Below are 23,541 nucleotides of genomic sequence, written 5' to 3' on the forward strand. Positions count from 1 at the left end.
AAAACAATTGTATCCTCCTCACCTCAGCCTCGCAGCCAAAGACTCGCACTTCCCTCACTGGGCACTTCCCTCACTGGGCACTTCCCTCACTGGGCACTTCCCTCACTGGGCACTTCCCTCACTGGGCACTTCCCTCACTGGGCACTTCCCTCACTGGGCACTTCCCTCACTGGGCACTTCCCTCACTGGGCACTTCCCTCACTGGGCACTTCCCTCACTGGGCACTTCCCTCACTGGGCACTTCCCTCACTGGGCACTTCCCTCACTGGGCACTTCCCTCACTGGGCACTTCCCTCACTGGGCACTTCCCTCACTGGGCACTTCCCTCACTGGGCACTTCCCTCACTGGGCACTTCCCTCACTGGGCACTTCCCTCACTGGGCACTTCCCTCACTGGGCACTTCCCTCACTGGGCACTTCCCTCACTGGGCACTTCCCTCACTGGGCACTTCCCTCACTGGGCACTTCCCTCACTGGGCACTTCCCTCACTGGGCACTTCCCTCACTGGGCACTTCCCTCACTGGGCACTTCCCTCACTGGGCACTTCCCTCACTGGGCTGCACCTGAACAGGGCTGCACCCTTTTGCAAGTCTTGCTTATATCACCAATTAAATTGCCTGATTGTCCAATTTACCTGACTTCTCACTTAAACTAGCACTTACTTTTCTTCTCAGCCAACGGGCATCCTTGCTCTGCTCCCGGACTTTTCAAATTGACTACTAGCTTCCTTTTGGCGCTCTTTTTAAACTGCCTGTTCATCTGTAATTAGCACTTACTTTACTGCTCAGCCAACGGGCGTCCTTGCTCTGCTCCCGGACTTTTCAAATTGACTACTAGCTTCCTTTTGGCGCTCTTTTTAAACTGCCTGTTCAACTGTGATTAGCACTTACTTTACTGCTCAGCCAACGGGCGTCCTTGCTCTGCTCCCGGACTTTTCAAATTGACCTTAATGTCCTTAAACCATTATCAATTTATTGCAATACAGAAGACATAAGAAAAGTGGTGAGCTATTTAGTAAAGTAAGATCACCCATCATCCTCGCAGGAGGATGAGGGGTGATCTTATAGAGGTGCATAAGATCATGAGGGGAATAATGACATGGTAGATGCACAGAGTCTCTTGCCCAGAGTAGGGGAATTGAGGACCAGAGGACATAGGTTCAAGGTGAAGGGGAAAAGATTTAATGGGAATCTGAGGAGTAACTTTTGCACACATAGGGTGGTGGATGTATGGAACAAGCTGCCAGGGAACAAGCTGCCAGAGGAGGTAGTTGAGGCATGAACTATCCCAACATTTAAAAAGCAGTTAGATAGGAACATGGATAGGACAGGTTTGGAAGGATATGGACCAAACGCAGGCAGGTGGGACTAGTGTAGCTGGGACATGTTGGCCGGTGTGGGCAAGTTGGGCCAAAGGGCCTGTTTCCACACAGTATCACTCTATGACTCTATTGAGGTAGAGCTTCCCAAATATCATCCACATCACCTTCAAAAAACTACTGCCCTCTCAGAAGCCAGCTGTTGCAGATCTTAAGAAAACTCTTCTCTCTAGGAGAAGCTTACAAACACTCCTCGACAACAGCCTAGTCATCTAAAAAGATGTCTGTTGTATGTTTAATGTTGAAGCATTTCCAAAATTCAGCAACATTTGATTTCTCTTCACCGACTGTTGCTTCAAACAACTTCTTGAACATGCGCCTCAAATAGCAGGCATGAATGTCACAATTTCGCCTTGATCAAGCAGTTGTAGGAGAGAGGTGGCATGAGGAGGTGAAAATAGAACTGACATGTTCTGACAGCTCTGCAATTGCAGGTGGATGACTCTGTGCATTACCTACAAATGAGAAGAATTTTAAATTCTATATTCTTCTTCTTGCAGTGACCTTTGAATACTCTCTCACAAGTTTCTAGAATGAGATCGGGAAAAAAATGTCCAGTCATCCAAACTCTTTCTTGATCGGACATAGATACCCAAACTTGACTTGATCATAAACACAAAATGCTGGTGTAACTCAGCAGGATATGCAGCATCGCTGGAGAGAAGGAACGGGTGACGTTTTGGGTCGAGACCCTTCTTCAGACTGCGAGTCGGGGAGAGGGGAATGAGATATGGAAGGATACAAAGAACATACAAGATGTAAGAACAGATCAAAGCAGATGATGCTCAAGCAAATGTACAAAGGTTCATTGTTGGATGAGGGGAAGGTGACAACAAGGCGTACAAACAGTAAAATTAATCAGGAGGACAGTGAAACTAGTAGGAGAGCTAGGGTGGGGGAGGGACAGAAAGAGAGGGAAAGCAAAGACTACTTGAAGTTAGAGAAATCAATATTGATACCGCTGGGTGGTAAACTGCCCAACCGAAATAAGAGATGCTGTTCCTCCAATTTATGTTAGGCTAACAAAGATTCCTTGTACAAGTTTTATCAAAATGTGCAACTGTGTTTCAGGATTAAAGTGGCAATAAAAATTCAATTGGCATATACCAAGGTCTTATTAAAAGTGAGAGCAGGAAGCAGGAAAAATGCAATTTTGCTTTGCTCTATTAATAGGTCCTTTCAGAGACAAAGTTGCATTGTGTTTGTGGTAGAGGAGAGACATTCTTTATGTTGAAAGAATGATTTGTATCATCATTCATTAGTTTTCAAAATTCTAAAGTTATAAGACAAGCCTCTTGTTTTGTACATTTATAAATATTTTTAGTCCTCTTAAAAATAAAACTGTTTCCTTTTAGCAATATCTAAGTGAGGAATTTTCTGGTTCTAGGATTTCCATCCTATTTACAAAAGGTATAAAATGTTAAGATATCATATACAAGATCCCACACGATATAAAATAGAGCTTTGATTTTAATCAAATCTACATGGGAAATAATTCATATTACTCAATAATAATTCACTGAATATTCGGTGAATCTTTCCAAACAGATGAGCATAGTTATAAAACCCCATCTGGATTCCACAGATGCTGCAAAACATCGAACGTTAGCATATCAGTTTCAAAAGCATGGAGAGTACTGTAGTAGATTTGAGCACCATCTATTGGCCTGGTACATCCCTGCACTATCTCCCCTAATTAAAATGGAAATCCCTTGTTAAGGGATATCCAGAACTCCCTTAAGATTCTTCTGATATCTTCGTGCAACTTCAATGGAAGTCTCAACAGGAGTTAACAGTCCTTTATTCCAGTTCCTTGGATTTCAGACCAATTAAGCTGGGAGACCAAAAGGAATGACCAGTTTACCTGAAGATAGAAACGGTATGCTGGAGTAACTCAGGGGGACAGGCACCATCTCTGAATAGAAGGGTGACGAACCGGGTCGAGACCCTTCTTCAGACTGAGAGTCTGGGTAGAGGGAGACACAGAGATATGGAAGGGTAAGGTGTGAAAACGAGACATCAAAGGGGACGAGGTTCAAGGAAAATGTAGAATAGTTCATTGTTAACTAGGGGAAGGTGACAACGAAGATTACAAATATAAAATATAATCAGGAACTAGGATGGGGGAGGGTTGGAGAGAGGGAAAGCAAGGGTTACAAAGTTAGAGAAGTCAATATTCATACAGCTGGGTGTAAACTGCCCAGCGAAATATGAGGTGCTGTTTCTACAATTTATGTTAGGCCTCACTCTGACAGTGGAGACCCAGGGCAGAAATGTCAGTATGGGAATGGGAGGGGGAATTACCAAAGTGTTTAGCAACCAGTAGATCAGGTAGGTTTAGGCAGACTGAGCGGAGGTGTTCAGTGACACAATCACTCGCCGATAAAGAGGAGCCCACACCTGGAACAGGTGATACAGTAGATGAGGTTGGAGGAGGTGCAAGTGAACCTCTGCCTCACCTGAAAGGACTGAAAGTTTATCCAATTGTCTTTAAATGGCCTGTCTTTCTAGATTAGTACAGGTTCAGTCATTATTTTCTCTGGAAGCTTGCTCATTTCTAATGCAAGCATATAGATTTTTGAAGGGCCATTCGTATCCCATTTTTTTAAAGTTGCAATCATCATCTGACATGTCCCAGTATTATTTTAATCATGTGCAAATAAAGAACTTGTACTACATTTTACCTAAATACTTCTATCAGAAATATCCCACAATACTTCATAATGTGCGAAGTGCAAATTAATGTGTGAAAGCAGAGCAATGTCAAAAGATTTGCTAATTATCAGCTACAATTTATGGAGGGTAGAGATATTAAACCTAGAGCCCCATAGATGACCAAGATAAATCACAGCAAGAAAAATAGAGGTACAAAGATGCGAGAGCGAAAACGCAACTGAAAAACATGCTGATTACACAAAGTTCAGCGGTGAAGTGAATGTGGAAATGAGATGCAAAGAAAAAGCTGGGAAAAGGCAGGCAGCAAGCATAAAATCAAATCAAAAATATATTATTGACAATGAAATAGGAAACAGATTGTAAGAGCAGTTATGTGGCTGAACAGCGATCAAAAAGAAAAATTACTCATGGAAGCACAGGGCATGATTGAGATACTTAACATCAATCTTCAAGCTCCCCCCTTGCTCCCTCTCCCCCTGGTCGCAACAAAGACATAGTCCCTTAGTCCTTACCTTCCACCCCATCAGCCGTCGTATACAACACATAATTCTCCGAAATTTCCGCCACCTCCAACGGGATCCCACCACTAACCACATTTTCCCATCTCCACCATTTTTCGCATTCCGCAGAGACCATTCCCTGGCTAACTGATCCCTTCCCACCCAAATCACCTGCTCCCCAAGTACCTTCCCCAGCAACTGCAGAAGATGTCGCTATACCTCCTCCCGCGACTCTGTCTAGGGATCCCGACAGTCCTTTCAAGTTAGGCAGAGGTTCACTTATACCTCCTCCAACCTCATCTACTGTATCTGTTGTTCAAGATGTGGACTTATACAATGGCGAGATTATACCCAGACTGGGCGATCATTTTGCGGAACACCTTTGCTCAGCCCGCCTGAACCTACCTCATCTCCTGGTCGCTGGACATTTTAATTCTCCTTCCCATTCCTACACAGACTTTTCTGTCTAGGTCTCCTCCATTGTCAGAGTGAGGCTAAAAGCAAAAGGGGGTGGGGAGAGGGTGCTGCACCAATGCAGGAGAGGTTTGGGCCCAATGATCCACTTGGTCAAGTCTTTCCTAATTGAGCTGGCTCAATCAGAAATTAACACAATTCTCCAAGCGTAGTTTCACCAATGATTTGTACCGCCGCAACATGTTGTCCTAATTCCTGTACTCAACACCTAGCCAGCCAAGCACCTTCACCACCCTGGCTACCTGTGTTATTACATTCAAAGGAACTATGGACCTGTGCCCCAAGTTCTCTCTGTCCTACAACATTCCCCAGGGCCCTGCCATTTCCTGTGCAAATTCTGCCCTGGTTTAACTCTAAAATGATTCGCCACACACTTGTCCGAGTTAAATTCCATCTATTATTCCTTGTCCACTCACCAGTTTATCTAGGAACTGCTGCAATGTTAGGGCTCGGAATGCAATGCTGGGCATAGGTTTGGAGGCAGATTTAATTGTAGTTAAAAAAGATGTTAGATATGTATCTGAAAGTGAAATAAATACAGGGCTATTGGTAGAGTGAGTAGGAAGGGATTGGAATGGGACTAGTTTTATTGTTCTTTCACAAATCTGATGAAAACAATCAGGACAAAGGGCCTCCTTCCATGCAATATCTGTCAAGCAGAGGGCCTTTCTGACCTGTTAGATTAGGGTGTCAATGGCTGAAACAGATAGTTTGCTGTTGACTGTTGGCAAAGGTGCTGGGGTTGAACAAGTCTTCAAAGTGTTCCTTCCAAAGGGTGCCAACTGACTTTTAGTCCTTTCTACGTTTACCCCTGTTCTTGATCTCAGGGGGTGAGTCTTTGGTTATTTGGACCACATGCCAACTAAAAAACAGACTTCAGTCTGAGTCCCTGCTGAAGTTCTGAAAGCTGACTGTGAGGAACTTCGGTCTCGTAGTCACAAAGTCATCTCCCACATCTGGGAAGTAGGAGCACACTGGAGGAGATCAGAGGCACCAATGATTGTGATCGTCTTCAAGAAAGGCAACGATGAGATTACAGGAATTACTGCGGGATGTCCCATCTGCCACGGTCTCGATCCGAAACATCACCCATTCCTTTTCTCCAGAGATGCTGCCTGACCCGCTGAGTTACTCCAGCATTTTGTGATACCTTGGATTTATACCAAGATTCTCCTCAACTGCCTCCCAGTGGCCAAAAAGCTGAACTGCCGAGCAGATTTCAATCATTTAGTGTAACAGTGGACATTATTTTTACCAGGTGTCATTGCCACTGGAAATACAGGGACCAGCAATGATCACTAAACATAGCCACTTTTGACCTCAATAAAGCTTTTTTATCATCAGTCAACATGGAATATGGAGATCCTCAAATCTGGCAAACCACAGAAATTAATCTCCGTTTTTGCAGTTACTTTATAATGGCATGCAAGCCATATTTATAATCTACGAGTTTATACAAACCCAATCTTTGTGCAGACTAGTGTCTTCTTCCCAGCACCATACATGCTTTTTTCAGTCTTTCTTACTGCAATGGTGCACCTCACCCCCAACAAGCTTCCTGCAAGACTTGGAAATAATCTACAGGGGAAAATGCAAACTATTTAATTTACATCACACACTCCAGAACCAAGGTCATTCCAGCCTCTGTTCTTGGACAACACTTTCAGATTCTGACCTACACTGGGCAGAGCACATAATTCACATGTTTAGCATCAGATTGCTCCGAGTGCTCTGGTTTCCTCCTATATCCCAAATTCGTGCAGAATTGTTGGTTAATTGGTCTCTGTAAATTGCCCCTAGTGTGCAGAGTGTGGATGAGAAGGTGGGTTTACATAGAACTTGCATGATCGGGTGATTAATGGTCAGTGTGGGCTTGGCGGAACGAAGAACCCGTTTCCATACTGTATCTCTAAATTACACTAAATCAGCAGGGGGACAGACACAAATAAATTCAAGAATATTCTCAAAGCCTCCTTGAAAGATGGAACAAACCCACTGGGAATCCCTGGCCTATTTTGGCTCAAATTAGAGGAGGAACATTTGGATGGCATTGGGAGTCCTGGGACTATACACTTGGAGCATGCAGAGAGGAAGGTGGAAAGAGCATTAACTAAACTACCCACCACCTGTTCACCAACCCTGTCAAAATTTCCTGCCCCACCTGTGGCAGAGGTTGTAGCTCCCACATTGGCTTCATCAGTCATTTCAGACCCCACAGAAGGAGAGGAAGCAAATCATCCTTGATCTTGAAGTTGTACTTAAGAATAGTCCTGTCACTCTTCATTTGGTATACAAAACAAAGAACTGCAGAAAACAGATTTAACAATTTAAATGTAGTTTGCAGTGAAGTGCTGCGATATCCACAAAAACCAAAACCTTATGCGAGTAAAGCTGTTTTCACTTCTAACTGCTGATAAACAGCCCTCAGAGAAAGCAGATGGGCCTCTACATAATTCATAAAGTAACATTAGATTATGCCATACACCAGGACAGAATTCATTAGGAGGCTCTCACTGTAACCCCTGAAAGAGAGTACCCTGTTGGTTATTTAAAAAAGAGAAAATTACGCTCTGTAGTGAATTAATATTGTAAATTCAGTTTGTTTTCCGAAGTGAAGTATAACAATATAATGTGCAACTGTTACACAAAGGAAATTAACAATGCAAAGTAGAGCTGCAAGTAGTGCATTATTGATATTTCCTGTCAACATTTTGCCTATCCATTGAGAACAGATGCAAATGTATATAATTTGCAAAAATACATATTTTGTTTTTCAGGGCACCTTAAATACATTGAGCCAGAAATTTTTTTTGGTAAATTGTGAAGAAATATGATTTTGTGCTCAATACATTAGCAAACATTAATCTCATCCCTTTGCCCAAGCTCATATTTTGCGGATCAGTGCTGTAACTGATAACAACTCTGCCTCCACTAACAGACAGCCACCATAGAATCAAAGGCAATGTAACCCACAATACTGCCACAAGGAACATTGAATTTTTCTGAGTAACAGATGAATTCACAGAAAGTAATCCTAAAAATCCTACTAGAAATGTTGAAAATTCTGAGTTTTTCCCCCATAACATTTTGATTGACCTTGTCAGTGTAAATGTCAGAACCTTTCAAATGGATCACCTCTCATGTTCTCAATCAGACCTGCACAATCTCTTCACATAGGTCAATCCATACAATCATTAATGCATTACTTCTCAAGCAAGCACATCCTTCAACAAACAAAAAACAAAGTGCAAGAGGAGCTCAGTGGATCAGGCAGCAGCTGTGGAGGGAATGGACAATGTTTTGGGTCAGATTTGTTATTCAGAACCTGAGGAAGTATCCCGACCCAAAATATCATCTGCCCATTTCCTCCACAGATGCTGCCTGACCTACAAAGTTCCTCCATACCTTTGATTTGTGTTCAAGATTCCAGCATCTGCAGTTTACCATGACTCCAAGTATATCCTTCCTTGGATATGGTGAACTGCACTGTTATCCATCTCTAATTTAATCAAAACTCCTTGAACTTCTATTCCAATAAAAATCATTGCCTTCCAGACAATGTAGAAGCATGTTTAAGCATGTTTAAGCATGTTTACTTACTCCATTTCATGTCCAGTGCTCCCAGATTTACCGATGTCTACCACCTTTTTATCATTTAAAAATATTCTGCTTTTCTATTTTTATTTTGACAAGTGAATCACCTCACCTTATATTTTATCTATTTCTTTCCCACTTTAACCTGCCAATATCGTAATGCAAAATCTGCAAGTTTCTCAGAGCTCAGTTTCCCACCAAGTTCTGCATCAGCAGAAAACCTAGATAAGATGCACTCTTCCTTTTTCCCCCCAGGGTTGAAATGTCAAATACTAAAGGGCACATGTTTAAGATGAGAGGGGAAAGTTTAAGATGAGATACACAGAGCAAAATTTATTTTTCACAAACAATGCTAGGTGCCTGATACACACTGCCAAAAGTGGTGGAAGCAGATACAATTGTGACGTTTAAGAGGCATTCAGATATGAAGAGGAACATGCAGGGAATGGTAGCATATTGACCAACTGCAGGCAGATGGGTTTAGTTTAAATTGGCATCATGGTTGGCACTAATATTATAGGCTGAAGGGCTTGTTCTTGAGTTCTACTGTTCTATACATAACATGGTAATGCTTTGATACTGAGCCTAAATCCTTGCAGTTCATTAACATGAAAATAACTTTTTATTCCAACTGTTTTCAGTCCCTTAAATAATTCCATTATTAATAACTGCTATCATGTACACCTAACCTCCTGAGCCTTTTATAAAAATACAGAAGTAATACATCCATTGGTTCTTTCTCATCTATCCCATTTAGTAAATCTTCAAAAACATTCTTTGATTTATTAATGCCCTTCAATCTATACAATAAAAAAGGAATGAGTTATTCCGTCACCACAAGCCTATTATGGTTATGTCTCGGGAGCACAAAATACATCTCCCTGGACTGGCACCATTCCATCTACCCACTTCAATAAGTGAGGGGGGTTTCACACTTACTTTCAGCTGCAATCTAGTATGCAAAAAACTCTCAAAGGCCCAGCCCCAAAAATGTTTTGACAGGCATTAACCTGCATCTGCATTTTGTTACCAGCTAACGAAACAGGTAAAGAACATTGAACATCTATGAAAATCTCAGAAAACCTGGGAAAGTTATTTACAACTATAAAGGTTTTTAGAATATGATTATAACATTAAAGCACACATATCAATTAACTTCATTTAAGTTAACTCAATTAATCCAAAATTATTTGCAATACGTTGCACATCACAAAATGTTTTGTCTGGTAATTTTAACTTTGGACATAGTTGGTAAAATTTCCAAAGATATTTCAGAAATGGAAATCAAAATTAAACATATACATGTAATCTTCTTTGCAGAAACATTAGTTTGGGACCATACTTGGTATGTCCTTCTGAGAATATACTGCGAGAGATGGAATTGGTTTAGAGGTTAAATATATGTTCCGCAGTGTGTTGGATTACACAAAGCGAGAAGTCTTCAGGTGTACAACATTAACTACGTTAACCAATTTAACCTCACTGTGACAGAAATTATATACAAACATAAGAAAATGGAGTATGAACTGCATAGCACCCTAACAGTTGAGTGAATCTCAAGGGTTACTGATGTTTATATATTTAAATCCTAGTACAGAGGAGACTCCACAGTTAAAACTCGATCATAATCTACAACTGCTGCAAGTACACAAAAGTGAAAAGGATTTTATTATGCCATAAAGCTGGTGGAGTCAAAGCAAGGGGGAAAAGCTGGAACTGCACCTGCAGCCATACAATGCAATAGGTGAAGGGAGTAGCGTGGATATTCTATTACTTCAGCGTGGATATTCTACTTCCGAAATCCTTCTGAAACATTTCCTAGAACTTCACCAATAATTCCCCAAAGCAAAAAGTTGTGACGTGCTTTATTTCAAATTGCTGTAGTCGTGGACAGAGCAGAAAGGGAATGTCCAACAGGTCCCTATCACTCCAGGACAGCAGAACAACAACGCAGAAGAAAATAAAAGATCGGGGTAAAAAAAACTTTGAAAGAGAATTGGGTACATTTTCAAGAAATAACTTTCATTCTGGACATCCCAAAGCACTTCTCACCCAATAAGGTGCAGTACGATGTTATAAATCAAGAAATGAAATGCACTCCCATTTTGTGTAGAAGCTCCTTTAAATGACATTCAGATTAATAATGGGGCAATCAAAAGCCACTTCTTAATGCACAGAAAAAAAAATCCTTTTGCAATTTCTATAACAGAGAATAATTGAATGTTAAATAAAACAGTGAACTTAATCTTTATTATAACAGATGAAAGATTTGAGAACAACTTGCTAATTATTTTATCTTTCCGATTAACTCATCTTCAATTTTCTGTTACCCAAAAGCAGAATGTTATCATTGTGGAACAGGTCATTAAACACTTAAAACACTAACTGAGATCTGAGGGCAGAATTTTCTGGTATTTGAATAGAAGAAATAGTCAAAGATGGTGGTAATATTCTACGAAGGAACCCACATCATTCTTTGTCAATTTTCAGATATAATAGCAGCTTTGGAAATGTGAAGATGTGCTAGTCATTCACAATCAATTTTTTGAAAAGTAACATACTCCTGTGATGAGCTTCTGTAACTAACCATGTAAGCTATTATTTCTCTGCACAAAAAAAACCACAATTTGTTGTCAGCTTTCCTTTACCTCTTTTCACTAAATCTGCATATTACATTCTAATAGGTCAATAATCCATTAAAAACAAATCTACTACCTTTAATTTTTATTGTTATATATATTTTTTTAATCCTCTTATTCTCTCTTCCCAATAGTTTATAGTTATTTTTTTGTTTTGTTTTTTCCTTTCTTCTTTATTTTTTATTTTCTCTCTTTAAAAATTTAAAAATTGAAGCTATGTTAGAACTCTGTAACAAATGTGTCTTTTATTTCTATTTGTACATATGCTTTTCAAAAATTAAAAAAAAAAAAAAAAAAATGAGCAGCAAGTAAATAATTTATGGGAATGAATATAATACAAATAACTGTGGTTTCTTTCACTGCATAGTTATTCTTTCAATAAAGACAGTTGGATGTATCCCAGTCCATCACACAGACCAGACTCCCCACCATGGACTCCATCTACCCTCACGTTGCCGCGGGAAATCAGCCAACCTAATCAAGGGTCTTCCCCCACCCCCGTCATTCCTCCTTCTCCCTGCTCCTGTCAGGCAGAAGATAGAAACTCGAAAGCACATATCACCAGACTCAAGAACAGCTTCTTTCCCTCTGCTATCAGACTTCTGAATGGTCCTTCCATAAACTAGTGGACAACCCTGATTCTTCAGCCTATGTCATTGCGGACTTTGGACTTTTTCCACTGGAACTGTTACACTGCAATGCTGAGGACTATATTCTGCACTCTGGTATGTTTCTGTTCGGTCCATCCTTTGCACTTATGTTTGGCTTGATTGTATTCATGTATGGCATTATCTGATTTGATAGCACACAAACTAAAGCTTTTCACTGTCACACTGCACGTGATGATAATAAACCAAAATCGTAACCCAAATACATCCCATTGCAAACTCAGATTCTTCTCAATGGTTACTTTAACCCTGATTTGTATTATCAACAATCTGTACAGTTGCATAGTCCGTTCATCCATTCAACATTATTGGTAACTAACAGATTCCATCCTGATCCCCATGGAAATCCATTAGTAACAGTGCTCCATTTATCTCTTCTATTTTCTACACGTCAATCAATCCCCTATCCAAGTGACTATATTATTCCAAATCTAGTTATTCTGCTTTCGTACAGGTAAACATTGAAACTGAATGGACAGTCTTTTCAGGACCAGGTTTATTTCATGTGTAACTACTGCCAGAACTCAACACCTTTTTGTAAACACTTTCAGAGATACTGTCATAAGGACTTCTGCAAAGCAGAATTAATAACAATATTTGACAAACCTTATTGAATCGTTATCCAACAACCTAATTTTAGAAGACCTTTAATTTTAAAATAAAACCTACCAAATGTGAGCTGAAATTTGCTTTGGAGATGGCATTCAGAAAACAAATAATTTAAATTGAATTTTATAAAGGCAAAAATAATAGGCAAAGAGCTATGACATAAATATGGTTTATGAATGCAATAAACTTACCTGGCCATTCCCAGACTCGAGAAACTAGCAGGAATGATCAACACATCAACTCTGCCGAAAGGGTGAGTGCCCAGAATACAATGTGCCGCAGAAAGGCACCGAGCTAACAGAGGAAGCAGAAACTCTTGACTACTTAATCTCAGACAATCAGGAGCAAAGACTCGGTAAGGAATACAATCCTGATTTCGGCCAGCAGGATTTCGCAAACGGCAAGGATAGGTTGAATGACCACAGGCTGTCGTGGAGACACTAGAAGTAAAAAAGATGCAAAATGATAGGATGAAATAAATTTAATATAGCAATAATATTGCCACCGAATAATATTAATAAATGATTTATAAGAGCCAAATGATCAATCACGAGACTGTCACATTACTCAAAAAAGGAGTCTTTGTAAGTCAGTAAAGTAAGGTATGCGATTTTAGGTCAGCTGCAGATCAAGCAGAACACAATACCTCCGTGCACACCACTGCATCCGAAACAATCTCCAAGGGAGGGAATGGGAACCAGTGGTAGGATACAGAGTTCGCGATGAGGCCAAAGGCAGGCCATAACATAAGAGACCAGTGAAGAAAATTCCAATGTTGGAAAGACTGTATAACATTAGGTTGTTAATTATGCAGATAAGGAGAGTGGACAAGCAACTGGAAAAAACATGGAAACACACGGCATGCCTCTGGATGTCACCCAGCACCAAATGGATAAAAATGGAAAGAGAAAGAGTACACCTATTGAAACATTGAAATGGATTACAGTCGCATACACTGCTTTTCTTGTACCCATAGATCTGGAGTATTAAACTGGCAATGGGAGTTCTAAACCCATCATGACAATGGGAAAATTTAAAGTAAATCAGTTTGGAATGAAAAGCAAGCAACAATAATGTTCATGAAATTACTGGACTGATGTAAAAATTTAATTGGTTCTGTTACGTCTTTCAGGGAAAGACATCTTGCATTGTAATCCTGCATCTTACATGACACTTGTCCAAGTTGTGTGGTTGATTTTTAACTGCTCTCTGGAATGGCCATCAAGTCACTCAATTCAAACCAGAATCCAAAATGAAAAGGGCCCAAATAGAAAATAGCGAGAGGGATTAAAGCAGAAATGTGAGGTACCATGTTCAGAGACCTGATTATATACCAGGCAAGACATGCAGAATAGCAATGGAAATTAGGATGTTTATCTAATACCATGGCACATTTTCTTTTAAATTCCTACATTGCCCTAAAAATTTAAAAGTTTTAACATTTATTTTTTTAAAGTGTAAATTACTGACATGCTCAGTTATATTATAATTTTTCAATTAATTCCCCCCATAATATATCAAAATACCCAAGTTGATATCTAACCAATAACTCATTAATAAAGAAAGTAGCACATCTGGGAATCTGGGAATAACTGTGCATTGTTCCCTGAAGGTGGAATCTCATGTGGATAGGGTGGTGAAGAAGGCGTTTGGTATGCTTGCCTTTATAAATCAGAGCATCAAATATAGAAGTTGGGATGTAATGTTGAAATTGTACAGGGCATTGGTGAGGCCGAATCTGGAGTATGGTGTGCAGTTCTGGTCGCCAAATTATAGGAAGGATGTCGACAAAATGGAGAGGGTACAGAGGAGATTTACTAGAATGTTGCCTGGGTTTCAGCACTTAAGCTACAGAGAGAGGTTGAACAGGTTGGGTCTTTATTCTTTAGAGCGTAGAAGGTTGAGGGGGGACTTGATAGAGGTTTTTTACATTTTAAGAGGGACGGACAGAGTTGACGTGGGTAGGCTTTTCCCTTTGAGAGTGGGGAAGATTCCAACAAGGGGACATAACTTCAGAATTAAGGGATAAAAGTTTAGGGGTAACATGAGGAGTAACTTCTTTACTCAGAGGGTGGTGGCTGAGTGGAATGAGCTTCCGGTGGAAGTGGTGGAGGCAGGCTCGATTTTATTATTTAAGAGTAAATTGGATAGGTATATGGATAGGAGAGGATTGGAGGGTTATGGTCTGAGAGCAGGTAGATGAGACTAGGTCAGAGAAAGTGGTCGGCGTGGACTGGTAGGGCCGAACGGGCCTGTTTCCGTGCTGTAATTGTTATATGGTTATATGGTTATATCTTTCCATCACAGAGACATGAACGTAATTTCAATGTAGGAAACTAAATACCAACCTGCAGTTTTCTTTTACAAAACTTGAAAATGAGGATGAAGGACTTTGCGACTGGGATTCAAAGACAAATTCATGTTTAACTTCAAACCAGTATCCAACAGCAAGGGTGAAAGTAGATGCTGGCATACACATGGTTACGTAATAAAACCATTTTGAAAGAGCTGGAATGAAAGAAATGATTTATGTTTACATTTACAAATGTACGGGCGGCACGGTAGCGCAGCTGTAGAGTTGCTGCTTTACAGCGAATGCAGCGCCGGAGACTCAGGTTCGATCCTGACTACGGGTGCTGCACTGTAAGGAGTTTGTACGTTCTCCCCGTGAGTTTTCTCCGAGATCTTCGGTTTCCTCCCACACTCCAAAGACGTACAGGTATGTAGGTTAATTGGCTGGGTAAATGTAAAAATTGTCCCTAGTGGGTGTAGGATAGTGTTAATGTACGGGGATCGCTGGGCGGCACGGACTTGGTGGGCCGAAAAGGCCTGTTTCCGGCTGTATATATATGATATGATATGATAAATACATAACATTTACAAACTTCCAATTTCTGTTTTTACTATCTCACTATAATTTGTCAAAAATATACTGCATCGACAAATATCATTGAGGTCAACTCTTTTCAATTCCAATGGAATTCAACTTTTTCTGCTAAGCACCAATAATAATCTTATATTAATGTCAAGGGGCAAATGCTGTTGTAGCTTACAGCTGGCCCATTGCAAAAATGCCCCAGTTGATTAACTAATGCTTTGACATTATTAGGTGTAATGCTCAAGTCTCTATTTAACCCAACAAGGAATGCAGTTTGTAATATTTTATACTCTTGTGATCCATGCATATGCAATTCTTTGCACTCCATTCCTTCAATTTGTGCATGAAATTTAATATGAGAAAATTAAAGAATGATTGGTCCTCAGAGACACAGAGACAACAGCTGCTGGAAAATGTAAGCAGCTGCAAGAACTCAGTGGGTGGAGAGAAATGGATAATCGACGTTTCAGGTTAAAACCTTTCATCTAGACAAAGTAGGGGGGCTATAGCCAGTACAGAGAGGTGAGGGAGAGGGTGGGACAAGGGTTAGGTGGGTCCAGGTGAGGAGTGGTTGATTAGCAAATGTAGTTAGGTGAAGGGTGGGAGAAAATGGCAGAGGGCAAGGGGAGGATGGAGGCATCAAGCGGCTGCAGATTATGGAATGACATAAGAAAAGATGGTGAAGAGTGGAACCGAATTAGGGAGGGATGGTGGGCAGATGGGAAGAGTGGGAGGAGGGAATAGGGGATGTAGCATGAAGTGTGTGCGGATGATGGCAGATGGAGTAGGTGGGGCAAGGCAAAAAAAAGTTAACAAAGTTGTGTGAGAGAGGACCTGGGTAGAACAGCAAAAGGAACGGAAAGGTAGCAGGTTATTTGAAATTGAAGAATACAATATTAATGCTGTTGGGTTGTATGCTACTCTGGTGGAAGATGAGATGTTATTCTGCGAGTTTGCATTTGAGCTCACTCTGGCAGAGAAGGAGGCTGACGTGTGGGAATGGGAAAGAAAAATCAAAATAACTTTCAGCTGGGAGCTCCAGATGGCCATCGTGGACAGAGCACAGGTGCTCAGCAAAGCGGTCACCTAGCCTGCACACGGTCTCACCAATCTCTCTATTATGGGCCAAGAACGTGTAGTAGTTTGTTGTGCAAAATGGCAATGCATGGCGGCGCAGGGGTGGAGTTGCTGCCTTACAGCGCTAACGGCGCCAGAGACCCAGGTTCGATCCCGACTACGGGTGCTGTCTGTATGGAGCTTGTACGTTCTCCCCGTGACCGTGTGTTTTTTCGCTTAGATATGTAGTTTCCTCCTACACTCCAAAGACGTACAGGTTTATAGGTTAATTGGCTTTTATAAATGTAAATTATCCCTTGTGTGTGTTTTAGTTTTAGTTTCAGAAATACAGCGCGGAAGCAGGCCCTTCGGCCCACCGAAGAGATCCCCACACATTAACACTATCCGACACACACTAGGGACAATTTACATTGATACCAAGCCAGTTAACTTACAAACCTGTACGTCTTGGGGAGTGTGGGAGGTAACCGAAGATCTGAGAGAAAACCCACGCAGATCATGGGGAGAACATACAAACTTCGTACAGACAGCACCCGTAGTCAGGATCAAACCCGGGTATCTGGTGCTGTAAGGCAGCAAATCTACCTGCTGCGCCACTGTGCTAATGTGTCAACGTGTGGGGATCACTCGTCGGTTTGGACTCAGTGGACTGTAGGGCCTGGTTCTGCGCTTTATCTCTAAACTAAACTAAAAGGATCACTCAAAAGAGCACATTTCCCTGTACCCTGCTATGCATCCTATAATGTGCAAAATATATATTTTTAGAAAATGCAAACAAGATTAGTTTGACTCAGACACAAATCACTAATTTTTCATAATGCAATATCCATATTCTCAAGAGACAAGAGATTCAAGAGAGTTTAACTGTCATATATGTACCGATAAATTGACAATTAAATTCATACTTGCAGCAGCATAACAAGCCTGTAAGTGCAACATTCATAGATAAATAATTATTAAAATAAACAAAACTCAATGAATTAATAACCTTTAGTATTACCTTTAGTACCATTAGTACTACCTTTATTAAAAGTACATATAATGTTACCTTGTGGTCATATGCAAAATGCCTTCACATTTGGGAATAGGTTCTAATTAATTCTTCTTGTTGCAAGGTGAGGCATTACGAGACAATTTATTAAAATCCCAAGAAACCTACTGCAGTTGTACAGGGCCCTAGTGAGACTGCACCTGGAGTATTGTATGCAGTTTTGGTCTCCTCATTTGAGGAAGGACATTATTGCTATTAAGAGAGTGCAGCGTAGGTTCACCAGGTTAATTCCCGGGATGGCGGGACTGACATATGATGAAAGAATGGGTCGACTCGGCTTGTATTCACTGGAATTTAGAAGGATGAGAGGGGATCTCATAGAAACATATAAAATTCTTGAAGGATTGGACAGGCTAGTTGCAGAAACAATGCTCCCGATGTTGGTGGAGTCCAGAACCAGGGATCACAGTTTAAGAATATGGGATAGGCCATTTAGGACTGAGATGAGGAAAAACTTCTTCACCAGAGAGTTGTGAATCTGTGGAATTCTCTGCCACAGAAGGCAGTGGAGGCTAATTCACTGGATGTTTTCAAGAGAGAGTTAGATTTAGCTCTTAGGGCTAAAGGAATCAAGGGATATAGGGAAAAAAGCAGGAACAGGGTACTAATTTTAGATGATCAGCCATGATCATATTAAATGGCAGTGCTGGCTCGAAGGACCGAATGGCCTACACCTGCTCCTATTTTTCTACGTTACTAAGTACCAAAGAAGCTCATCTCCTTCCATTGAACCATTCAATGGCACAAGCCTTGCAGAAATCGAGTTTTCCCAATAAGAAAATATCTGCCTATTCTCAAACCAACTGGAGTGACAAACACAACATTGGCTGTAGTGGCTCACATGAGAGGCAGGACAAAAACCCCGGCCACTCCCTCTTCTCCCCTCTTCCATCAGGCAAGTGGTATAGAAGTGTGAAAATGCACAAATCCAGATTCAGGGACAGTTTCTTCCCAGTTGTTATCAGGCAACCAAACCATCCAACCTAGAGAGCCAATCCTGAACTGCTATCTTACCTCATCGGAGACCCTTGGACTATATTTGATCAGATGTTGCTGGACTTTATCTTGCACTAAATGCTATTCACATTTTTGCCTTTATCATGTATTTGTACACTATGGATGGCTCGATAGTAATCACGTATTGTCTTTCCGCTGACTGGTTAGCTCGCAACAATAGCTTTTCATTGTACCTCGGTACATGTGACAATAAACTAAATGAGACCATTCAACCACATGCTCCACCAATAAAAATAAGGTGGTGGATAATTATTTAACCTCAGTGCCACTTTGCTGTACTAATCTAATATTCTTTGATTCAATGCATAAAAGAACTATTAATCTTAGCCATGAATTTACTGAGTTACTCAGCGCTCTTCAGAAGAGAATTTCAAAAAGTTCACATTTCTTTGGATGAACAAATTTCTTCTCAGCTCAGTCCTGAAAGGCAATCTCTTTGTTTGAGGCAGTGATCCCTGCTTGATTCCAGACACCTTAGCCAAGGGAAATATCAACTCTTCAACTACCCTGTCAAATACTGCAAGAATTTTGTATACTTCAAAGAGATCAAATATCACTGCACTCTTGACTTGACTCATGGTTGGCAATATTTCCCACACAAGAACTTATTGTGCAAGAAATTCTGACAGCAAAACAGTCTCAATTTGCAAGCTTAACTGCTGCAGTGTTAACAACTATGAGGCTTTTGACACGATAACATACAGCAGAGGAAATTCAATTTCTTCTACTTATTATGACTTCTTGCTGAAGGGGCTTCTATACAGAACATTAAAAGAGCCCCAAAATAATATAGGAGAAATTGCTTTTAATTTTTCCAGTAAATGTGGATCAATGTTTTTCACATTCCATTTCCTGGCTTAGGGCATTTATTGAATCTGGGGATCACATGAACCCTACCTAAAAAGCATTCAAATCATTACTTATTACCACTAAAGTAGTTTCATTTTGAGAATTATTATCATATCATATCATATCATATCATATATATACAGCCGGAAACAGGCCTTTTCGGCCCACCAAGTCCGTGCCGCCCAGCGATCCCCGTACATTAACACTATCCTACACCCACTAGGGACAATTTTTTATTTATTTTTAACATTTACCCAGCCAATTAACCTACAAACCTGTACGTCTTTGGAGTGTGGGAGGAAACCTAAGATCTCGGAGAAAACCCACGCAGGTCACGGGGAGAACGTACAAACTCCTTACAGTGCAGCACCCGTAGTCAGGATCGAACCTGAGTCTCCGGCGCTGCATTCGCTGTAAAGCAGCAACTCTACTGCTGCGCTACCGTGCCCAATTTAATTTTAAGGCTTTCATATGTTCATAAGTCAGAGGAGCAGAATTAGACCATTGGGTCCACTCCATCATTCAATCATGGCTAAACTATCCTTCCCCCTTAACCACACTTTCCACCTTCTCAATGTGGTGAACCCTTGACATCCTTTCTAATAAAAAAATATATCAATCTCCACCTTAGAAATCCCAATAACGGCCTCCACAGCTGTTTGTGGCAACAGATTCCACAGATTCATCACCTTCTGACTAAAGAAATCCCTCCGTCTCCTTTCTAAAGGTACGTCCTTTTATTCTGAGGCTATGCACTGTTTTCCTAGACTCTCCCACTGGTGGAAACATCTGCTCGGCATCCACTCTATCCAGGCTTTTATTCCTCTTGAAATGAATGCTAACATTGCATTTGCCTTCCTTACTACAGATTCAACTCGCAAATTAATCTTTTGGGAATCCTGCACCAGGACTCCCAAGTCCCTTGGCACCTCAGATTTTCTGAATCCTCTCCCCATTTAGAAAATAGTCTACATCTTTATTCCTGCTACCAAAATGCACGACTCCACACATTAATATGCTGTATTCTATCTGCCACTTCTTTGCGCATTCTCCCAACCTGTCCAAGTCCTTCTGCAGAATCCCTGCTTTCTCAACACTACCTGGCCCTCCACCTATCTTCGTACCATCTGCAAACTTGGCCACAAAGCCTTTAATCTCCAAATCATTAGCATACAACGTGAAGAGTAGCGGCCCAAGCACCCACCCACCTCTGCCTCAGAAGGCAGTTGAGGCTAATTCTCTGAATGCATTCAAGAAAGAGCTAGATAGAACTCTTAAGGATAGCAGAGTCAGGGGGTATGGGGAGAAGGCAGGAACGGGGTACTGATTGAGAATGATCAGCCATGATCACATTGAATGGCGGTGCTGGCTCGAAGGGCCATATGGCCTCCTCCTACACCTATTGTCTATTGACTATTGGAACACCGCTAGTCACTGGCAGCCAACCAGTAAAAGCCCCCTTTGTTGCCACTCTTTGCCTTCTGCCATCCAGCCAACCTGCTATCCATGCTAGTATCGTCTCTCTAATACCATGGGCTCATGTCTTCTTTAACTGTCTCAGGTACAGCACTTTATTTGAGAAAGGCTTTCTCAAATAATATCACAAAATCCAATTCATATTCTTCATAAATGTTTTGAAATAAAAAGTTTTCCAGAACGTATTAACTATTTTTCAGCAGGAGTGATTCAAAGAAAGACCAACTGTCATAAAGCACGCCAGCCTCACTGTATAGGGTCAATCCAATTAAAAAAGAGCAAGAGAACATGATTAAAGAATGGTGATAGACACAAAATGCTGGAGTAACTCAGCGGGGCAGGCAGCATCTCTGGAGAGAAAGAATGGATGACACTTCGGGTCGAGACCCTTCTTCAGAAACGTCACCCATTCTTTCTCTCCAGAGATGCTACCCGTCCCGCTCGAGTTACTCCAGCTTTTTGTGTTTATCTTCGGTTTAAACCAGCATCTGCAGTTCCTTCTTACACATTAATGAATGGGGACTTGATTGGAAGGAAACACAAGGTTAAAAGTGGTAGTGGGGGAAAAAAAAGAGCAAACTTAAGGATACTGAATGCAACAAATACAGTTAACTTTAATTTTATTTTTTAATATCATGCTTTCAGTTTGAAATACTCCATGTGTACATCAGAGAAATCACGCCGTTGAATTTCATGAAAAAAAACGAGGCAGGGCAGAATTTTTTAAAATCCACTAAAAAATGACTGCAGTCATCATGTTTACAAGTTATTCTGCAGCACAGTCAATACTCCCAAACCAAGGGAACAGTGTGAGGTTAATAATCATATATTAGTGCGCCAACGAGGGAGACTATTATCAGCATAATATTAAATGGCGAACAGTAAATTGGATGAGATGATGAGTTTGGTGAGGAAAGAGCACGCAGATATAATGGATCTAGCAGGACATTTCTGTTTGTAAATTTCAGTAAGGTGATAAACAGACTGTGGTGAACAACAATTTTTACAAACTGAAAGTCTAAAAAATTGCCCTGACTCAAATTATCATCTATCTATTCCCTCCCGACCCATCGAGTTACTCCCCACTTTATGCTATGCTCAAGTCTGAAGCAATTTTATTTTTTAAATTACAAGGCCACAATTCACAAAACAGTCACATTCACAAACCAGAAATTTCAAGACTGAGATGCCAGATTTTCATTAAATATCAATTTTTAATAATCTATTTAATACAACATATGATGTGGGAGTTCATTCCTAACATTAAAAGTATGAATGGTTAGCCACATGTAGTAAGACTGCCATTTAACTAAAGGGGTCATGAAACATCAGAACATTTTGATTGAATCTCAACTGTTTTTTGGGCATCATCCAAACTTCAGAGTTGAAGGCTCATACTCACCATGCATCTGTGTACAGCTTACACATATAGATGCACAACATATTCATACACAAAAAAACAGATGTTTCATGTCCCTAGGCAATAAGCAAAAGTAGCTTGGATTGATGTGCACTAAAAGTTATTCTCCATAGAAACTACCTCGCCACGGCCAAATTACCCCGTAAACACACTTCCTACACTCTGCTCCAGAGCAACAATAAATTTCAAACCAGTAACACACATCTCAGAGATAAAGTGGTTTTTGTTTTCCAATAGTGGCAGGCACTTCAGCAAACTGATTTTTAGCAGATTTCCATGACAGAGTCCAGTCTCAAATTAAATCTGCTTTGGATCCCCCAAAATCACAAATTCAGAATTCGGCTAAATCTCATTGATCTCTAACTTCATCTGGAGCAACATATCCCTTTTCCATCTCGGCTCCAGTCTCTTCAGTATTTACCATCCCAATTTTACTTTTGGATACGAGTCTTAGGCACTTGGACCCAAGATACTATACTATACCACTTCTTCAACTATACTTCTAAACTATACCACTTCTTCAAGCTTCTCTTCTTTAGCACAAAATTTCTCATTATCCCAAATATCTCCTTCCTAACCCCTCGATTCCCAAAACCCCTCTGGACTCTTCTTTATATGGTAAAATTTCTAATGCATGTGCAAGCTGTTAATATTGTAATCATTTCAACTATTTTGATATATAGGTTTCTTGCATATCATACTACATGGAATACAATAATTTATTTGTCAAATGAGCAGCACGGTGGCATAGCGGTAGAACTACTGCCTTACAGTGCCAGAGATCCGGGTTCGATCCTGACTACGGGTGCTTGTCTGTATGGAGTTTGTACATTCTTCCCGCGACCGTGTGGGTTTTCTACAAGATCTTTGGTTTCCTCCCACTCTCCAAAGACGTCCGGGTTTGTATGTTAATTGGCTTGGTATAAATATATATTGTCCCTGTTGCGTGTAGGATAGTGTTAGTGTGCGGGATCGCTGGTCAGTACAGACTCGGTGGGCCGAAGGGCCTGTGTCTCTAAACTAAACTAAAAATGCAGAGCAAATTCATATGGGAATCCAACAGCTTTTTAGTCTACATCTATAAGCATGCATGCAAAGGTTAAAAGTGTTTCTGATTTGATATTTTAAATGATCTTCTCCCTCTACTACACATAGGCTCCATACATTCTATTCTGTAGGGCAGAGAAGTTACACTCAACCAATGTAGACTACAACTTCGTATTCAACACCATCA

The 23,541-nt window shown here is 40.7% G+C and overlaps 1 protein-coding gene across 6 annotated transcripts in view; it reads right to left on the reverse strand.

Moving 5' to 3' along the window:
• The window catches only part of aopep (aminopeptidase O (putative)), a 169,497-nt gene that overhangs the window by 129,214 nt on the left and 16,742 nt on the right, over positions 1-23,541 (reverse strand). For all 6 annotated transcript variants that reach the window (XM_078396152.1, XM_078396151.1, XM_078396156.1 and 3 more), the window contains 2 exons: positions 14,888-15,047; positions 12,731-12,979 (listed from right to left, as the gene is read on the reverse strand). In XM_078396152.1, coding sequence (XP_078252278.1) covers positions 12,731-12,979; positions 14,888-15,047 — 409 coding nt within the window. The remainder of the gene's footprint in view (positions 1-12,730; positions 12,980-14,887; positions 15,048-23,541) is intronic.

The sequence above is a fragment of the Rhinoraja longicauda genome, chromosome 3, assembly GCF_053455715.1.
Source record: "Rhinoraja longicauda isolate Sanriku21f chromosome 3, sRhiLon1.1, whole genome shotgun sequence".
In the NCBI taxonomy this organism is placed as follows: Eukaryota; Metazoa; Chordata; class Chondrichthyes; order Rajiformes; family Arhynchobatidae; genus Rhinoraja; species Rhinoraja longicauda.